The sequence below is a fragment of the Urocampus carinirostris genome, chromosome 8, assembly GCF_059441175.1.
Source record: "Urocampus carinirostris isolate Australia breed hairy pipefish chromosome 8, RoL_Ucar_1.0, whole genome shotgun sequence".
Taxonomy (NCBI): Eukaryota; Metazoa; Chordata; class Actinopteri; order Syngnathiformes; family Syngnathidae; genus Urocampus; species Urocampus carinirostris.
In genome coordinates this window covers 36,628,106-36,645,331 of record NC_142356.1, presented here as the reverse complement: position 1 = coordinate 36,645,331, position 17,226 = coordinate 36,628,106, and the positions used below count along the sequence as shown (strand labels likewise).

The following is a 17,226-nucleotide window of genomic DNA, read 5'->3' as shown; positions in this document are numbered from 1 at the left end:
GAGAGAGAGAGAGAGAAAGAGAGAGACAGAGACAGAGACAGAGACAGAGACAGAGACAGAGACAGAGACAGAGACAGAGACAGATAGATAGATAGATAGATAGATAGATAGATAGATAGATAGATAGATAGATAGATAGATAGATAGATAGATAGATAGATAGATAGATACTTTATTCATCCCCGCAGGGAAAATCACTAAATGAGGAGGGTGCACAATCGACCCGGGGATCGATGGTCGCAGGAGTGGATTAGAAAAGTTGTCAAAAAACAAACGGACCAGACCAAAATCAAAACAGGATCAAACGCGGGCAGATTTACAGACTAGGCATTTCTCAGAATTAAACAGAACTTGCAGAAATCTCACAGAAGTCTCACCAAAGTTTAACAAGTATAACAAACGATCCAGCAAAGCACAGTTCAAAAAACGCGTTTAAGTACTCTAAGAAGCAATCAGTCAAATACGTCTCAGCTGGTGTTCATGGGCGGGGCCAACTGGGCGCCGAGGCAACCGGGCCAGAATCCGGCGCCACCCGGCTGGAATCAGCTGGGCGCCATGGCAACCGCGCCAGACATGACAGATATGAATGTTAACCCATAATGTTTTTTTGCATGATTACAATTTGTACATAGAAAACTAATGAAGGGACTTTAACTCACCTTGCAACAATGTATGGGTGCTGTCCCGACTGTAAAGCCTGGGCCTTTTGAGTTTCTTGGACACAGACCTCCAGTACTTTTGGAATCGTGTCCCTCCCTGTCTTTGTTCAGGCTCCCAACCGGCTTCCGCAGCCGGGGTTGACACCGACTCTTTTTGAGTTGAGTCTGCAGAGTGAGTCAGCGAAGCCAAAAAATACACAGGAGGCAAAGAAAGGGCCCTCCTGAACGGATTCTTCCCTTTAGATTGTGTTTTGGTTGGTTTTTCTTCCTCACTCAAGGCCTTGTGCCACAATTGCATCTTGTTCCATTTGTTGTCCTTACTTCTTCCCGGACTTGATGCCACAAAGGCAGATCTAGCTTCAGCTGGGTCAGGGTGCTTTGAGGTTTCTTTGCATTCGTATGAGCTGAGAGGGTCAATAAACCGAGCAGTTTGTCCCTCGAGATGATCAGATGGATCCTTCTTCTCTGATGATTTTTGTTCTGCTGGGTGAAGTGCAGGCTCTTCTTCATTTTGCCCCATGTCCATGTTTAGAATCAAACTATGATCCTTTTTTCCTGTGCAAAAGATTATAATAAACGTCTGCAGATTTTACAGCTGCCTATCTTCCCATCCAACTCACGTTTAGCTTGCTTGTATTTGTGTATGTGGTACACTTAAACCTTCTGGTTCTTTCTGCATATTTTCATCATTTCCTGTTTCCAGTCCACATAACACAAGCCCTTCTCGGGTTTGTCTCTGTTCACTACAATGCTGTGCCTAACCGCTTATTTCCTCACACTCACTCGGTTTGCCAAACATCTTTACTTAATACAGGTCGCCCATTTTCAAAAAGATTTATTTCTTGCACCCTTTATAAGTCCTTTTTGTCACCACATTTTATTTCGTATTTATGTTTTAAAAAGCCCAATACTATTATTGTATGTGATGTGTAGGTTTCAATATCTTTCCTCCAACTAATCCTGTTAGCCACACAGATTTTGAGGGATAAAATAATACGCTTACTAAAGAGGATACATTATCACACATATATTATGTAACTAATAAACTAGCTTTACCATTTACCATGCTCTCTTTGTTGTTTTAAATTAAACTAAATATGTCTATTTTGAGTTGGAAGTACTATACTAATTTGAGCTTTTTGACGAGCTGTTGGTAATAATGCACATGAGTATTACGATTTTTATTGTTAACATGAGTATCCTTCTCAGGCTACATTTTCTATGTGTTGGTTAAACAGACACTGAAAACCACTTCCTATGTTCAGTCTGATTTCTGCACTGCCACATTTCATCAATTAATTAATTGTTTTAACCTCTATCAGTCAAGAACCAGAACAGTAGGAGAACCCAAATGCGTGACGTTTCTCACACAAGCTTTTATTTTATGGGAAATGGGACAATCATGCACGTTAACCCAAACGCCAGTGATATGGCGAACATTGGGCGGAAGACGTAAGGCAGCAGTCTGGCATGGAATGACAGGAAGTCAGAGGCCGACAAGATCGATACCAATTGCCCAAGCAAATATCGGAGAGATGGGGTCGATACCGGACAGGACGGGACGGACAGGATTTAAATCAAAACTGGATATCGAAATTAAACAGGACAAACTGGGAGGGAACAAAACTGGATATCAATATTTAACAGGACAAAATGACGGGAACAATACCGGACAGGATATACAAGCAGGAAACCGGACAGAGTCAAAACCCACGTCTTGCGTGTGCAGAGGTTCGTTCACGGACTGACAAACGATGAGTGAGACCACTGAGCTTAAATAGAAGGGAAGCCAATCTGTCAATGAGCCGCAGCAAGCGCCACACGGGCTGGGCTAATTGGGCGCCATGGCAACCGTCACACTTACTGGCTTGTAATTTATTTTATTCTTGTCCTTTTAGGTTTGTTTAGTTTGATTTATTTACTGTCATGACTACCTCATATAAAATTACCTGTCCATTCAACTTATATGTGGTGTGAAAGTAAACTTGGAAATAAAAGTATACCACCTGAACAAAAATGTATATTCATAAATTTTTGGGAGAAATTACATTACCTTGTACACGAAAAGGAAGCAAGGACTGTTTTTTTATTTTTATATAATTAATATATTAAATAAAGCATGCAAAAAAGAACAATTTCTGTTTAATTCAACTTTCAAGATGGTTGTTAGTGTTCAATTTCTATTTCATATATTTTTTGAATAATTTTACTATTGAATAAGAAAATCTTTATAAAATTGAGGGAATAAGTCAAACAAGTAAAATTGTTAATCTAACTAGAACAACTGTGGAAAAACAAATCGTATACATGCAGCTTAACTTCCTTTTGATTTAAAAAAACATGAAGGAGATTTTCAGACAGATTTTTAGAATGCGTCACACTAAAATAGTTGTTGCAGTCAAAGTATTTTTTCAATACAGTTAAAGGTTTATAGATTTTATTCTTCTGACAATTTGCACTTTCTGACTTTATTTTTTTTTTCTTCAAAATATTGTGCAATGGAAGGTATAGTTGGCATGTTGACATTGTTATATTTGTATTTTCGTTACATTGCTGCTTCTTTATTTACTCTCTTAGTTTTTTATCCAAAACAGTTGTAATAGAATTATTTCTATTTATTTTTTTATTTAATAAAAGTTGAAATTGTAGCTATTAAATCTAAAAAATTTTAGTCCCTAAAATTTGGCTGTGTTATCGTAATTATTAACAAACTCAAGGGGACGGGCACAATTATTCAACGCTATTATTTCCTAACAAAAATTAGCGGTATCATTGGTATCGATTGATACTACCATGTATTTACTTGGATTGAATCAATGCTAAAATTCCCAATATCGCCTATCCCCAATGAATTCCCTCGAGTGAACCCTGGTTCAGCTTTGCTGTCCACAATCCTAAAAACAACTTTTCATATTTATTGCCCTGATTATGTGTTAACAAAATAATAAAATGAAACGAAATAAAATATTGCATCAGGGGATGGTGTAATTGTAACCTGTGCAGTCCTTTGAGACATCTTGTGATTAAGGGCTATACAAATAAATGTGACTTGACTTGATTTGACTATTGCATTAAAACGCAAATGTATAGCACAAAGCAAAACTGTTACAATACAATGCAATCCTAAAATGATGCTTTTTTTCGTAATATTCCTTGCCAGACTTCATTATTATATATCTCATCTCATCTCATCAGCCGTATCGCTTATCCTCATTAGGGTCGCGGGGGGGGCTGGAGCCCATCTTAGCCATCTCCGGGCAGTGGGCAGGGGACACCCTGAATTGGTTGCCAGCCAATCGCAGGGCACACAGGGACAGACAACTCATTCGCTCATTCACACCTAGGGACAATCTGGACCGGCCAATTCACCTGAAATGCATGTTTTTGGAACGTGGGAGGAAACCGGAGTGCCCGGAGGAAACCCACGCAAGCACGGGGAGAACATACAAACTCCGCACAGGAAGTCTGGAGCTGGATTTGAACCCACGACAGGTTCCCATGACATGAACTGTGCCGCACAAGCGCTAACCACTGCGCCGCCGTGCTGCATTATTATATATTAAATTTCTAAAAAAAAAAAATATTTTTTGCATTATTAGTCCCAAATTCCTTTTTTTTTCATTTTGCCACAAGAAGAGGAATTAGTTTGATAATTACAACAATACCGAAACATTTGTTAATCGACATGTGAAATCAGCCTTAGAGAGTCCATGAGATTAAGCGCTATAGTATTGCCGCCATACAAATAAACATGACTTGATCTACCTTTGCAATAGTGAGCGTGTGAAATACTTTGACGCTAGATGGCAGAAGAATTTACCCTTTCATGCTGCTGCAATGAATTCAATGGGAATGTAGGTCAACACAGGCAGAGAATTTACTAACTCAAACTACTCATTCTGTGGGTAAATTTGAAGCGACAGTGCAAAAAACGTAAATGTATATGAGCAGCTGATTTAATCAATTTACTATGAAAGCGTTTGAAGTTAGCTTTTATTTTTAAGTTGCTAGAGTCATCTAAATGCAACACCACTCGCACTTTGCTAGTGTGAAAATGAGCAACGCTATGACAGACTTCTTCACATGCTGCTCAAGTGCCTCCAAGGTTTTCACATCTGAAAACTGCAAAGCATCACCAAGCCCACTGGTTCTCGAATAGGGATATGAGTATTACTTGAAATTAAGAAATATAAGAAAAAGTTGAATCAAATCCAAACAATTTTTTCCATTCCACTTACGCTGAATAAAATCTCCACAGTTCTGACAAACAATTGCGCAAATTTTAAGGATTACCATTTTATTTTCTGAATTATTTAAAATATAGTATTCTAATTAAATAAAACAGATTTTTACTACTTTTCTCATTTTGAAGGAAAAAAAGATCCTGAAAACCAAAAATGGTTAGTCTGTGCCTTGCCATAATCATATTTGATTTACATTGCTATTCCTTTTGTTTTGTTGTATTATGACAATTGTGTGTGTCTGTGTATTAGGTATTTCGGCTTGTAAAGTGAAGATAAAGGATGGGAGTTTATTGTCTTAATGTACACTGAATGTTTTATACAGCCATTTGAGTGGCCTTTTTTCCGGAGTTTTCTTAAATTAAATTTGATTTGAGAGGTCTAAGATCCTCAGTGAAGTGTAAATTGGGTTGGTTGAAATAGTATGCTGACCTAGCTGTCAATCAGATCAATATCTTTTAATGCGAAGTAAAGGGCCCGCTAAACTCATGTGAATACTTTTGCCGCGTTTCTTATTTTCCCTTTTTTGAAAAAATATTTTGCAAAACATTGGCTGTTCCCCTCAGCCTATGGAGGACATTGCCGGCTTGCGCTATCGCAGCAGGGCCACAAAATTATAAAGGACTACTCAAATCCTGGTCACCACCTCCTTGACCTGCAGCCATCTGGCATATGCTACAGATACCTAAAAGGTACATTGTGTATTATTTAGCGCCTCCTAGAGGTTAGGGAAATGTTGTAGTTTTCTTAATAATCCTCATGAGTGAACTATGTCCACGATTATGTTTCTAAACCTTTTAGCTTTAACATACTGCATCAATGTTTAAACTTGCAATTTGAGAAGAAAAAGCCAAGTATGTGTTTGTTCTACTGCATGATTTAATATGAAATTAATTTACAGGGCATTAATTGAATGTTTTTGTGAGTTTGTCCCACTAAAAAGTCCTATATGAGGTCAATAATTTGTCTTTCATGGGTAATTTGTATTTCATTTGCATTGCATAAAATTACGACTCACAACTCGTGGTAAGATTTCTCTCCTGGCTTTGATCTCTTTGATCTCCGGCAAAACTAACATAAAATGCGACAGAAACAAAATGAAAATAAATCCAAACAGCTTGCTAACATCATTTTTGCCGTTCCATGTATTCCGTTACTCCCCAAGCCTGCACAAAATTTAGTAATTTTATTCATATTTAGTTTCTTTTGTCCTTTATTAGCTATTTGGTATTGGAGTAATCCAAAAGTAATTGAAAGTAATCCAGTTAAAGTAACCCTACATATATATATAAAACATCATCCCAGCCCCAAAGAAATCAAGACCTGAGGACCTCAACGACTTCAGGCCGGTCGCCCTGACATCACATGTGAAGAAAACCATGGAGCGGTTGCTGCTGCACCATCTGAGGCTACAGGTCCGTCACGCCATCGACCCTCTGCAATTTGCTTACCAGGAGAAGGTGGGAGTGGAGGATGCTATAGTCTACATGCTACACCGATCCCTCTCTCACCTGGATAGGGCTAAGGGGGCTGTGAGGATTACATTTTTGGACTTCTCCAGTTCCTTCAATACCATACAGCCTCTGCTACTGAGTAGGAAACTGACAGAGATGGGAGTTAGCTCACACCTTGTAGAATGGATTACGGACTACCTGACAGGCAGACCCCAGTATGTGAAACAGGGGGGCTGTACATCGGACACTGTGGTTAGCAGCACAGGATCTCCGTGCTCTCTCCGTTCCTATTCACTCTGTATACATCGGACTTTCAGTACAACTCTGAGTCCTGCCACGTGCAAAAGTTTGCTGATGACACTGCGATCGTGGGATGTATCAGTAGTGGGCAGGAGGAGGAGTACAGGAAATTGATTCAGGACTTTGTCCAATGGAGCGACGCAAACCACCTGCACCTGAACACCACCAAGACCAGGGAGATGATGGTGGACTTCAGGAGAACTAAAACTCACCAGGTTCCTGTAACCATCAAAGGAGAAGGTGTAGAATTTGTCAAGACCTACAAATACCTGGGTGTGCAGCTGGACAACAAACTGGACTGGACTGCCAACACAGAAGCTCTATGTAGGAAAGGTCAAAGCCGACTTTACCTCCTCAGAAGGCTGGCCTCCTTCAACATCTGCAAAAAGCTCCTGAAAATATTCTAGGAGACAGTTGTGGAAAGCGCCCTCTTCTATACGGCAGCGTGTTGGGGAGACAGCGTCATGAAGAAGGATGCCTCTCGTCTCAATAAACTGGCGAGGAAAGCGAACTCTGTTGTGGGCACAGAGCTGGACAGCCTGACAACAGTAGCTGAGAGACAGGCACTGAAAAACCTGCGGTCAATCATGGACAATTCATCACATCCACTACACAGCATTATCTCCAGACAGAAGAGCAGCTTCAGCGACAGACTGCTGTCACTGTCTTGTACCACGGACAGACTGGAGAGATCTTTTCTTCCTCATGCCATGAGGCTCTTTAACTCCACCCGGCGGAGTAAAGGCCCACATTAAACCACACCCCCTACATTGCATATTACCGTAATTTTACTGCAGTGTGTATTTTATGTAGCACTATTTAAATACTCTATACAACACGCTACAGTGGGTATGAGCACGTCACATTGGGTATTTGTACATTGTATTCCTTTTGCTTATTGTATTGTTCTCAGCAAAGGGATGCTGCTGGAAATGTGAATTTCCCTGCGGGGATGATTAAAGTATCTATAACTCATCACCTTGAGGCCATTAGCATAATTTGTAAATATGAAGTCGTTAAAATGTTGCCATTACCAATTTTTTTTAGCATTAAACAGTTAGCATTTAGCCTTTAGCATCACTTTTTAGCATGTACCCATTAGCATAACTCATTAACATGAGCCCATTAGCATAATTGATAACTATGAAGTTGTGAGAATATAGCCATTACCAAAATTATTTAGCATGAAGAAGTTAGCATTGCCGACAGTGTTTACAGCTAGCCTGCGCTAATACTTGGGCTGGCTTAGCCAGCCCAACTCGTCACCGACAGTTTTTACAGCTAGCATGAGTAAACATAGCATCAACCTCTCTTTGCTAATACTTGGGCTGGGCATGCCAGCCCAACTAATCACCGTCAGTGTTTAAGTTAGCATTGCCAACAGTTTACAGCTAGCTTGCGCTTATACTCGGGCTGGCTGTGCCAGCCCAACCCATTGCTGACAGTGTTTACAGCTAGCCTGCGCTAAAACTTGTTAGCTTGAGTAAGCATAGCTATGCCAGCCCAACTAATCACCGTCAGTGTTTAAAGCACTTGGCAATGTAGTTGTGCCTTGCTGAAGCAATCGCAACTAATAATATTTAAATCCACCATTTACAATGATTGGCAAAGTATATGAAAGGAAAGTATAAAGAGAATGGAAAAAAACAGCCTATAATTGTTCAAATATTCCGCAGCGATTAAGACAGTGTCAAAAACTGCCGACGTCAAGGGGCGGGTTGATGACGTAAGGAGGCCGGTTTGAGACAGGAGGAGGAGACTGAAACTGGAAGACGGACATGGTCCACCCCGGGCCACTTTTCATCCACCGCGGCAGGATTTCTTCAAACTTTGCGAATGCGGGTTCAGTTTTAATTCACACTGCGTCTCCAGCCGTCGGACCCCGAGGGAGATACAAGCGACGGCTCGATTTGGCGGCTTCATGGCCAGCTAGCATAGCAAGGCTAACTAGTGTTAGCTTCTCCTCCAGCTCATCTACCGGAGCCCGGCGGAGTGAAGAAACGATGACAAGAATGGCCAGTTTGCTCGGATGGCCAAGAAACCATCATTTTTAATCACAAGCCTTCAAAACAGCTGCTTAAATAACTGGTGAGTATATATAAAAATACTAATTCGTAACGTCGTCGTTTGTGACAGCAGTGTAACTTCGAGTAGTGCTGTTGTGTAACAAATGTTAACGGTGGAGTCAAACTGCTGACTTGACTCCCCATTGGCGTCCACAATTTGTTTTTCAAACTTTAACACTAAGTGACGTAAATTTTGCAATAACATTTGCATACCAGTCAAACATTTTGTAATAGAAGTCTATGATATAGCAAGATTTTCTCACATAAATGGCCAGTGCTTTAAAAAAACTAAAATCTTAAGCAGAAATCGGAAAAAAAAAGTTTGTGTTTGTGGCTTTTTATTTAGGTATAGCGCAAAAAAACCTACAGAAAAAAACAATATTAACCATAATTAACAGAATGAAAAGATCAACTATTTGCACGAAACAGCTGTACAGTACTTTAATATAATACATAAACACGTTCCCAAAAGCAGTGGACTGCAGCCGAAGCTTTTAGGTTTCTACTTCAATTTTTGGGCGTGCATGGAAAACGTATTATAAATCGAAACAGGAAAACAGAACCTTACCCTTCAAAGGCAGATTAACTTATATCAACGCATTTATTTACAAAACGAAACAATAAATCATTTGCATACAAAAACAGTTGTACATAACAATAATACAATACATAAACACGTGCCCAAAGGGAGTAGTCTGAAGCCAAAGCTTTTAAGTGCCTACCCCTGTTCCATTTGTCCTTGCAGAGAAAACATAATCAAAATCAAAACAAGAAAACAGAACCTTATCACGCCCTGCGATTGGCTGGCAACCAGTTCAGGGTGCCCACTGCCCGAAGATGGCTGGGATGGGCTCCAGCCCCCCCGCGACCCTAATGAGGATAAGCAGTACGGCTAATGAGATGAGAACCTTATCACACATAGGAAAATTTAAAGAAGTTACATTTCAAAGTTAAAATGGTATCTCCAGTGACTCCTTTAAAATACATTCAATTTAATTGAAATTTTGCATTAAATTCTTCAAATAGTTCATTGCAACCTGTCATATAGCCTGACCGGAAGTGAGTGAATTACTTCTGTTAGATGTGTACTTTATTAAATTGAATTTTCTTTATTGTAATTGATTACGACACAGCGAACATTGTTGGCAACAAGATTAGACCCATCACTTCAAGGTGAACATGTAATAAAGACTTTGAATGGAAAAATTAGATGACTGTCAGGATAAATAGACAAAAATATTTGAAAAGTAGTGCTTAGAGACTGGCCTAAGTTAGATCTATAGTGCCATGATTTTATTTATTTTTTTAAGAATAATGCATCGTGACAGCAGTGCAAAGAAACGTAGTAAATACAAACCATATTTTTTTTCAAAGCAACAAATTCCAAAATAAGTCACAAGATTTAGTTTCATCATTTTGCAGGCTTGTTTAGGGTGGTGGTGCCCGTGGGAAAAGAAACCCTTCATATATTAATAATCTTTAAGATATTTACATAAAATATGTATAGTAAATCATTTTTAAAAATTGATGTAAACTACGTATATTTTTATGGTCATCATTTAAAATGTTCTCTAAATGAAACTTTTTTTCAATGTCGTGCGAGAATATGGGACCTTGACGTTATGAATTCCCTTGAGATGTAAGTGACTGTTGTAAAGAACCAACTGTTGAATATTTGTTGGGAGTTGTTGCTCCGTAGTCAACAGTGTGTAATAGAGGTCCCTCAAATTGCATGATTTTCTAACATAAGTGGTCAGTGTTTTGACAAAGTAGAAATTGGAAAAAGTAACGACACTTTCTCCATAAATATGCTCATCTGACAGCTTTATTTGACGTGTCTTTAAAGTTTCTGACAGACCCTGAAGCATGACGGTAATTATTGATGAGTGTGGGTTTAGTTGTAGTGTGTTTTTTATTATGTGTGTTCTAGCTTGGTTATTATTAGTCTTTGTGCATACCCAAATCCTTCCTTTTGTAGAACTGGGACACAATTTGCTCCCACCCTCCCTCCTCTTTCAGCGATCGCTCACAAACATGTTACTTCTTGCCGAACAAGCAGAATGCAAAGATCAAAATCGCTTTTTTGAACTTCAAGTATGCATGCAGACTTTTGTATTCCAACCACAACTTGAATATTTACTCAATCGGTATCCATAAATCTATCTAAAGATGTATTTGAGTATCATGCTGGGCTACTGTAGCTTCCTTCTTTGACAGTTTCTCAATTTAAATTTATATTGTCAAGCATGGGCAGTTTTTGAGTGCTCTCTTGTGATTTGTTCAGTAGTATTAGTTGAATATACAGTGGAACCTCTATCATTTGGACATACGTTACCCCACTAGAGACCAATACTTTCACACAGCTTTACATCAAAGTTCACACTCTGTCTCGGGACAAACCATAACATTATTCTTACTTATAATGAGAGTTGTACAAGCTTGTAAATTTGAACTCTTGTTCAGTATTTGCAGCTTTGGATTGAGGAATCATGGGTGATGACATGTTTACATGCCTGAGTGGACCAATTTAGGGTTAGGGTTATACAAATTCTGCTGTCAAATGCAATGCCAGTGTAATTTCTATAACCACAACTAGGAATGATTTCTACCTTTTTAAACATGTATACAATCAATTCACTCACCATACTAATGAAATGGTCTGTCCCTACTCACTTTTTCTATAGGAGGTTTGATTTGTCTGCTTTATTTGATTTTTTTTTGGTTGTTTTTAACATGAACTCTCACTTTTGAACAATTTCCAGTTTAATACATGCAGTCGAAATTAAATCTTTGTGGACCCTGCCCTTTATTATTGCAATCCATTCTAGGTAATGTGACATTGTTTGGCACGCTCGCTGTTTACAGCAATCACAGTGAGCTGTCAACAGTGATGAACATTTGCATTAGTTCTGTTCAAATGCAGCTCCTGGAGAGCCATTCCTTTGTGGTTTACTGTACTTTCTTTTTTTGACATACTTTGTTTTGCTGAATTTATGTTTATCTCTTGTAAGTTGCAGATCAGACACATACGTAAATTACCTAGTTTTTAGAGTGTACACATTCTGTACACATGGGAACAAAATCATAATGTTATGTTATAATGCAGTAACTCAATACCCAAAATAAGCCTTACTTAGCAAATGACAATTCTAACTGTCATAGAAATTGATCCTTAAGATCAAGAATCTCTGTGACTGGAGCTCTCCCAGAATTCTAAAATTGCATTACTGTTTTCTGATACTAGCACCCATAATTGCAGCCCTACAACATTGTAGTCATTTTCATTGAGATTTTACTAATTGGTTGGAGTTGTATGATATATTGGGCAAGACTTAAAGGCAGTTTTGTAAGCATTCATTTCATGCAATAATTGGTTACTGGTGGTAAATGAACTTGTTGCACATAGTTAGGAACCAAACCTATTATAATCATTACCGGTGGACGCTAATTGATAAATGAGAAGCCACTCAGTAATGCTCTTTAATATTATTTTTTATCCTTGCTTGGAACTTGATTATTTTCCTTTAGGAGTTTTTCGACATATTAAATAAAATACTGAATAGACAACAGCCACTAGAAACACATTGGCTGGATCAATTAAGAGAATTCTTCTGAGCATATGTATTCAATCAGTTCCCTCTGTTTTATGTATTAAGGGGTACTAGAGGTTCCACTGTACATTATTTAACTTTTGCTCTTAATCCTCTAGTTTGCAGTGATGCTTTTTGTTGTGGTCTGTTTTGCAGCCAGTACTGAATCCATTGATCAGTGGCCACTCTATCCCAATCTGTGATCATTCGTTCTAATTCAGTTAGGCTTTACAGTACACACACAAGCTCTCATTGGAGGTTTTGGTTTTCTAAAACAGTGGGTAGGTTTACATGCTGGCAATAATCAAGACTTTTTGAGCATTTAAGCCAGAGTTTGCATCTATTATTGGTATCTGAACTACAAGTCCCACAATGCTGTGCAGCATAAAAGATACAGTATGTCACAAAAGTGAGTACTCCCCTCACATTTCTGCAGAAATTTCAGTATACTGTTTGATTGAACAACACTGAAGCAACATCGCTTTGACACAATGAAAGGTAGTACGTGTAAAGCTTATATAGCAATGTAAATTTATTGTTTCCCTCAATAAAACTCAAAATATAGCCATTAGTATCCAAACCCCTAGTAACAAAAGTGGGTCCACCCTGAAGTAACAGTTCCTAAAGTTTGATATTTTGTGTGGCCAACATGATTTTGCAGAACCATCTTAATCTTCCTGGCCATGCATTTCACCACAGCCTTACAAATTGCCACTGGAATGCTCTTCCACTCTTCCATGACAATATGACAGAGCTGAGGGATATTTGAGATCTTGTGCTTCACCACCTTCCACTTGAGGATGCCCCAAAGATGTTCTATTGGATTTAGTTCTGGAGACATACTTGGCCAGTCCATCCCCTTTATCCATAGCCCCTTTAGAAAAGACATGGTCATCTTAGAGGTGTATTTGGGGTCATTGTCAGGCTGGAACATGGCACTGCAACCCAGTTCCAAGAGGAAGGGGATCATTCTTTGCTCCAGTATTTCACAGTACATGCTCTAGTTCATGTTTTCCTCAGTGAAAGTCCAACTCCCCAACTCCACCTGCTCTCATGCAGCCCTAAAGCATGACATTCCCAACACCATGCTTGACTTTAGGAACGACACAAACACATTTATTCTCCTCCGCCACACATGCTTCACACCATCTGAGCCCAACAAATTAATCTTTGTCTCATCAAACCAGAGGATATCTTTCCAGTAAGCCATGGCCTTTGTTGACATGCTTCTTTTCATTGTGTCAAAGTAGTTTCTTCTGTGATGTTCTTTTAAACATTCAAATGAAATCTTTTCAGACATGTAAGGAGTGTACTCTTTTTTTTTTTTTTTTTTTTGGGACATACTGTATTCGAGTATGGGACACTGAGTGTGTGTACGAGTAATGTGACTATTTGAATGCGTATACATGCCCAAGCATTTGGAAAATTAAAGGGCTAACCCCAACATAGCAATTGGAAAACGTTGGTCTAACAAAGACCTTAATCGTATTATTGTGCACGTTTTTATGGCTTCATATAATCGAAATATTGGCAATAATTAGTTTCCAATCAGATTGTCTGCATGTAAACATGCCCAGTGTTTTGCAACCTGCTCTCTCTGATTTACCCCAGATGTCATATATTTTTTTTTAGCCAAGTACACAACCTAACATTGTTTGTCTTGGGATTTTGACATAGTACCTTAAGAAAAAACAGGGTGTATATTTTTCTTACTTAGGGGAAAAACACAATTAAATGAGCAACATTAGTTTAAAATTTTCATATAATGAGAAAAATGTGAAGTTTGTTGCTTAAAGATAGAAACTTAAACACCTGATAATTTTGCTTGCTCACACATATAGCTTTTTTCTATTTTTGTTTTTTAAAGAAAATAAAACTTTATTTTGTTATTTTAGTTAAAATTTAGCCAATACTTCTGATTATTTTTATCAGCCAACTACCATTGGTAAACTTGTTATGAGGACTATTTTTGGTATTTTTGAGAAATCCCCTTGAAAAATAAAGTTAAAAAAATTATGAAATGATACATATTTATTTCAGTGTTTTTAACCATTTTTGAGCCAAAGCACATTTTTTTCATTAAAATATTCCCACGTATAATGAGATAAATATAATACCTTTTTGTATGTCATCTGTATCACTGGTGGTCCAGTGGTTAAGATCCGGTTCTCTCACCGCCTCTGATTCCATTCCCTTTGCAACCAATGCTTTGTGGTCAGTGATAGTTTTCGACTTGTTAATCATGACTCAAAAACGGAAAAACCCGGTGTATAATGTCCACCCAAACTTTGAGTTTGTTTTTGGGTGAAAAAAATAGTGCGTTATACAAGAATAAAGTAAGATAAGTGTTACATTTACTTTTCTAGTCAAATTAATTATAAACACATAAAACTTGAAATAAGCAATGATCTGCTCATGAGACAAAATTTATTTTGTAGTTTTTGCAGTGCAAATATAAGACACATTTAGTATAAGATGGGATTTTCACTTTTGATACCAATTGAAGATGTAGCTCTGTCATTATTTTTAAAGATCGTGTGATGCCTTCAATTGTCTTTTTCTATTTTCTCAAATGTACTGATTTGTTTTCAGGTTGTAGGTGTTGCTGCAATCCCAAACATGGTGCAGAAGTACCAGTCACCCGTGAGGGTGTACAAGTACCCTTTCGAGCTGGTCATGGCAGTAAGTGTCTTTATCTTCACCTGTTTTCATGAATATTGCATGTTATTGATGCCGTGTTAGGTGATACTGCCAAACATACACCCTTGTAAAAAATCCCCTGCATTACACACCTACCTTGATGAGCATAAACTTGTTCCGTTAACCATTGGCAAAGCTCTTTTCCAAAAAAACTCGTGTGAAATTTTTGTTAGAAAATCTAAAAAGGGCTCTATTTTGTGTGAGCAAAAATTATACATGTTAAATGTATTAAATAAGTGTTCAGCAGGATTCTTATTAAATTAGGTCCAGGCAATAAATCCAGTTAAATCAATGAATTGGTCATTTGAACATTTGACCCGTTCAAAATGTGTTCAATCGGGAGTAGGAATTTAACACTTTTATTTGATTGCTAGTGCTGGTGATATTTTCCTCAATGAATTTGTAATTTATTTATTTTCTTGCAAAAGCTTTATTGTTGTCTGAACATTTTTGTGGGATATGCTTTTTAAATAATTTATAATTTTTGAATAATTTAGTGTTGGGTGAGCTATAATATTTAATATAAATTAAAATCGTAACTGTCGGGATTGAGTAGTAAAATCAAAATGATATTTTTTGTGCTGTCTCAACCAAGTAAAATAAAACTGTTACAGCTTCTATTAAGTAAATATTAGTGTAGAGTACATATTGTTGTGGCTGTAGGTCAGGGGATCAAGTGGATGGTACAATAACCCGGGATTTGCCTGTTTGATCCATGCTCTCTCCTGGACATTATGTGTCTCGGTGTGTCCTTGTAGTGCCCAACAAAGCATTATTAAAATGTAATGCATTATTATTGTTTTTATTTATTACAAATCCAGTTTTTCTTTCTAATTAGTGCTTGTCATTAGAGTTCACGACATGATCTTATTAGAGGCATGTTTTAGAAAATAACTTCGGAGAATTCTCACGATTTGATATTTCATCATTTTATTGTGTTGAGGTAATTGTTGCGTTTGTGTGTTTACACCCCATATGTGAGATTTGTGTTGTTTGTCACGTTGTTCTGAAATACCCGGGGCGAACGGCCAATTCTCAGACAACAATAATAACTTGTTTGCATGTAGGGAGCGGCAGTCTTGGCTTTGTAACTTAATCACTTTGTGGTGCAAACGAGTTGTCAATACCTCAAGTGGGCACAATAGCCCTTGTTTTTTTGTTCCTTTCCTTTCCAGGCATGTTATCAGGCAGGTTCACATGACCAGTCGGGATGCAAACAATTTCTGAAGGTTACAAAAATGTTTGTGCCTCGCTGTTTCCAAAATCTGCTGTAAAGGTTGATTAAAGACTAAAATTGTTGCTGAATCCCTAATGTTACTGTAATATTTCATTCAATTTGGTTACTACTGGCAGAAGATATTCTGAACTAAACGAGGCGATCTCAGTTTTATCAAACGGGCCTGTAAAGGCCAATGCAGGCAGTGGACCATGAAAAAAGCTTGCTATTGGCTATTGCTAAGGTCAGAAGATGACCACCGTATTGGGAATAATTTTTACGAGTCTGTTTATTTTAAAGGAGGGCTTTGGAACAAAAAGAAATGATTACTACAGGGAATGTCTAACAAAATGCCGATAATTTTTGAGGCAGATATTTCTTTGTTTCGCATTATCATGAGTTCTGGAGTAATTATTTTACGCCGTTGGATTCACTGTACGTTCCTGGATGTAATGACTCCATTTTTGCAGAATATCAGCTGACCTCCTTGGAGGCTTTTAGGTGAGCTATCACGGCTTTATAAATTTTGTGTATCTTGTTTAAGACTGATCATAATGTTTCTGTGATGAGTACATTTTGAAATAGTAATCCTATCTTGACTATCAATGAGCTGGCGACCTGCCAGCGGGCCGTCGGACTATGATGGGGTTAACGAGATTTATGGGGACCGGCAGTTTGTGATTTGCAGTTAGGGATGTATCAAGTACCAATCCTCTCTTGGAGCAGATGCTTTAAAAACATTTAGCCTCATACAACGTGAGAAAAGTACAGAAAATTATTGCTGACAAATATCGGCATAAGTAAAAAAAAGAACTAAAAAACATAACTTACTCATGGTTCCTATCCAAGCCCATTTAAAATTTCACATGATAAATTATTTTAAGATTTACACATTGTAACCCTCAGAAACCTTAAGAAATATATTGTGATTAAAACAATATGATAATTTCTAATTGTGCTATCAAATGATTTCTACAATAATGCAAGATATGATAACTTG

The 17,226-nt window shown here is 37.9% G+C and overlaps 1 protein-coding gene across 3 annotated transcripts in view; it reads left to right on the top strand.

Moving 5' to 3' along the window:
* The first annotated feature begins 8,390 nt into the window (after positions 1 to 8,390).
* LOC148361785 (SEC14-like protein 1) overlaps positions 8,391 to 17,226 on the top strand; it is a 32,122-nt gene continuing 23,286 nt past the window's right edge. The window contains exons 1-3 of one of the 3 annotated variants that reach the window (XM_088342562.1): positions 8,391 to 8,742; positions 10,567 to 10,592; positions 14,903 to 14,992. In XM_088342562.1, coding sequence (XP_088198688.1) covers positions 10,587 to 10,592; positions 14,903 to 14,992 — 96 coding nt within the window. In that variant the 5' untranslated portion in view covers positions 8,391 to 8,742; positions 10,567 to 10,586. The remainder of the gene's footprint in view (positions 8,743 to 10,566; positions 10,593 to 14,902; positions 14,993 to 17,226) is intronic. The other 2 variants (XM_088342563.1, XM_088342564.1) reach the window with 2 other exon arrangements.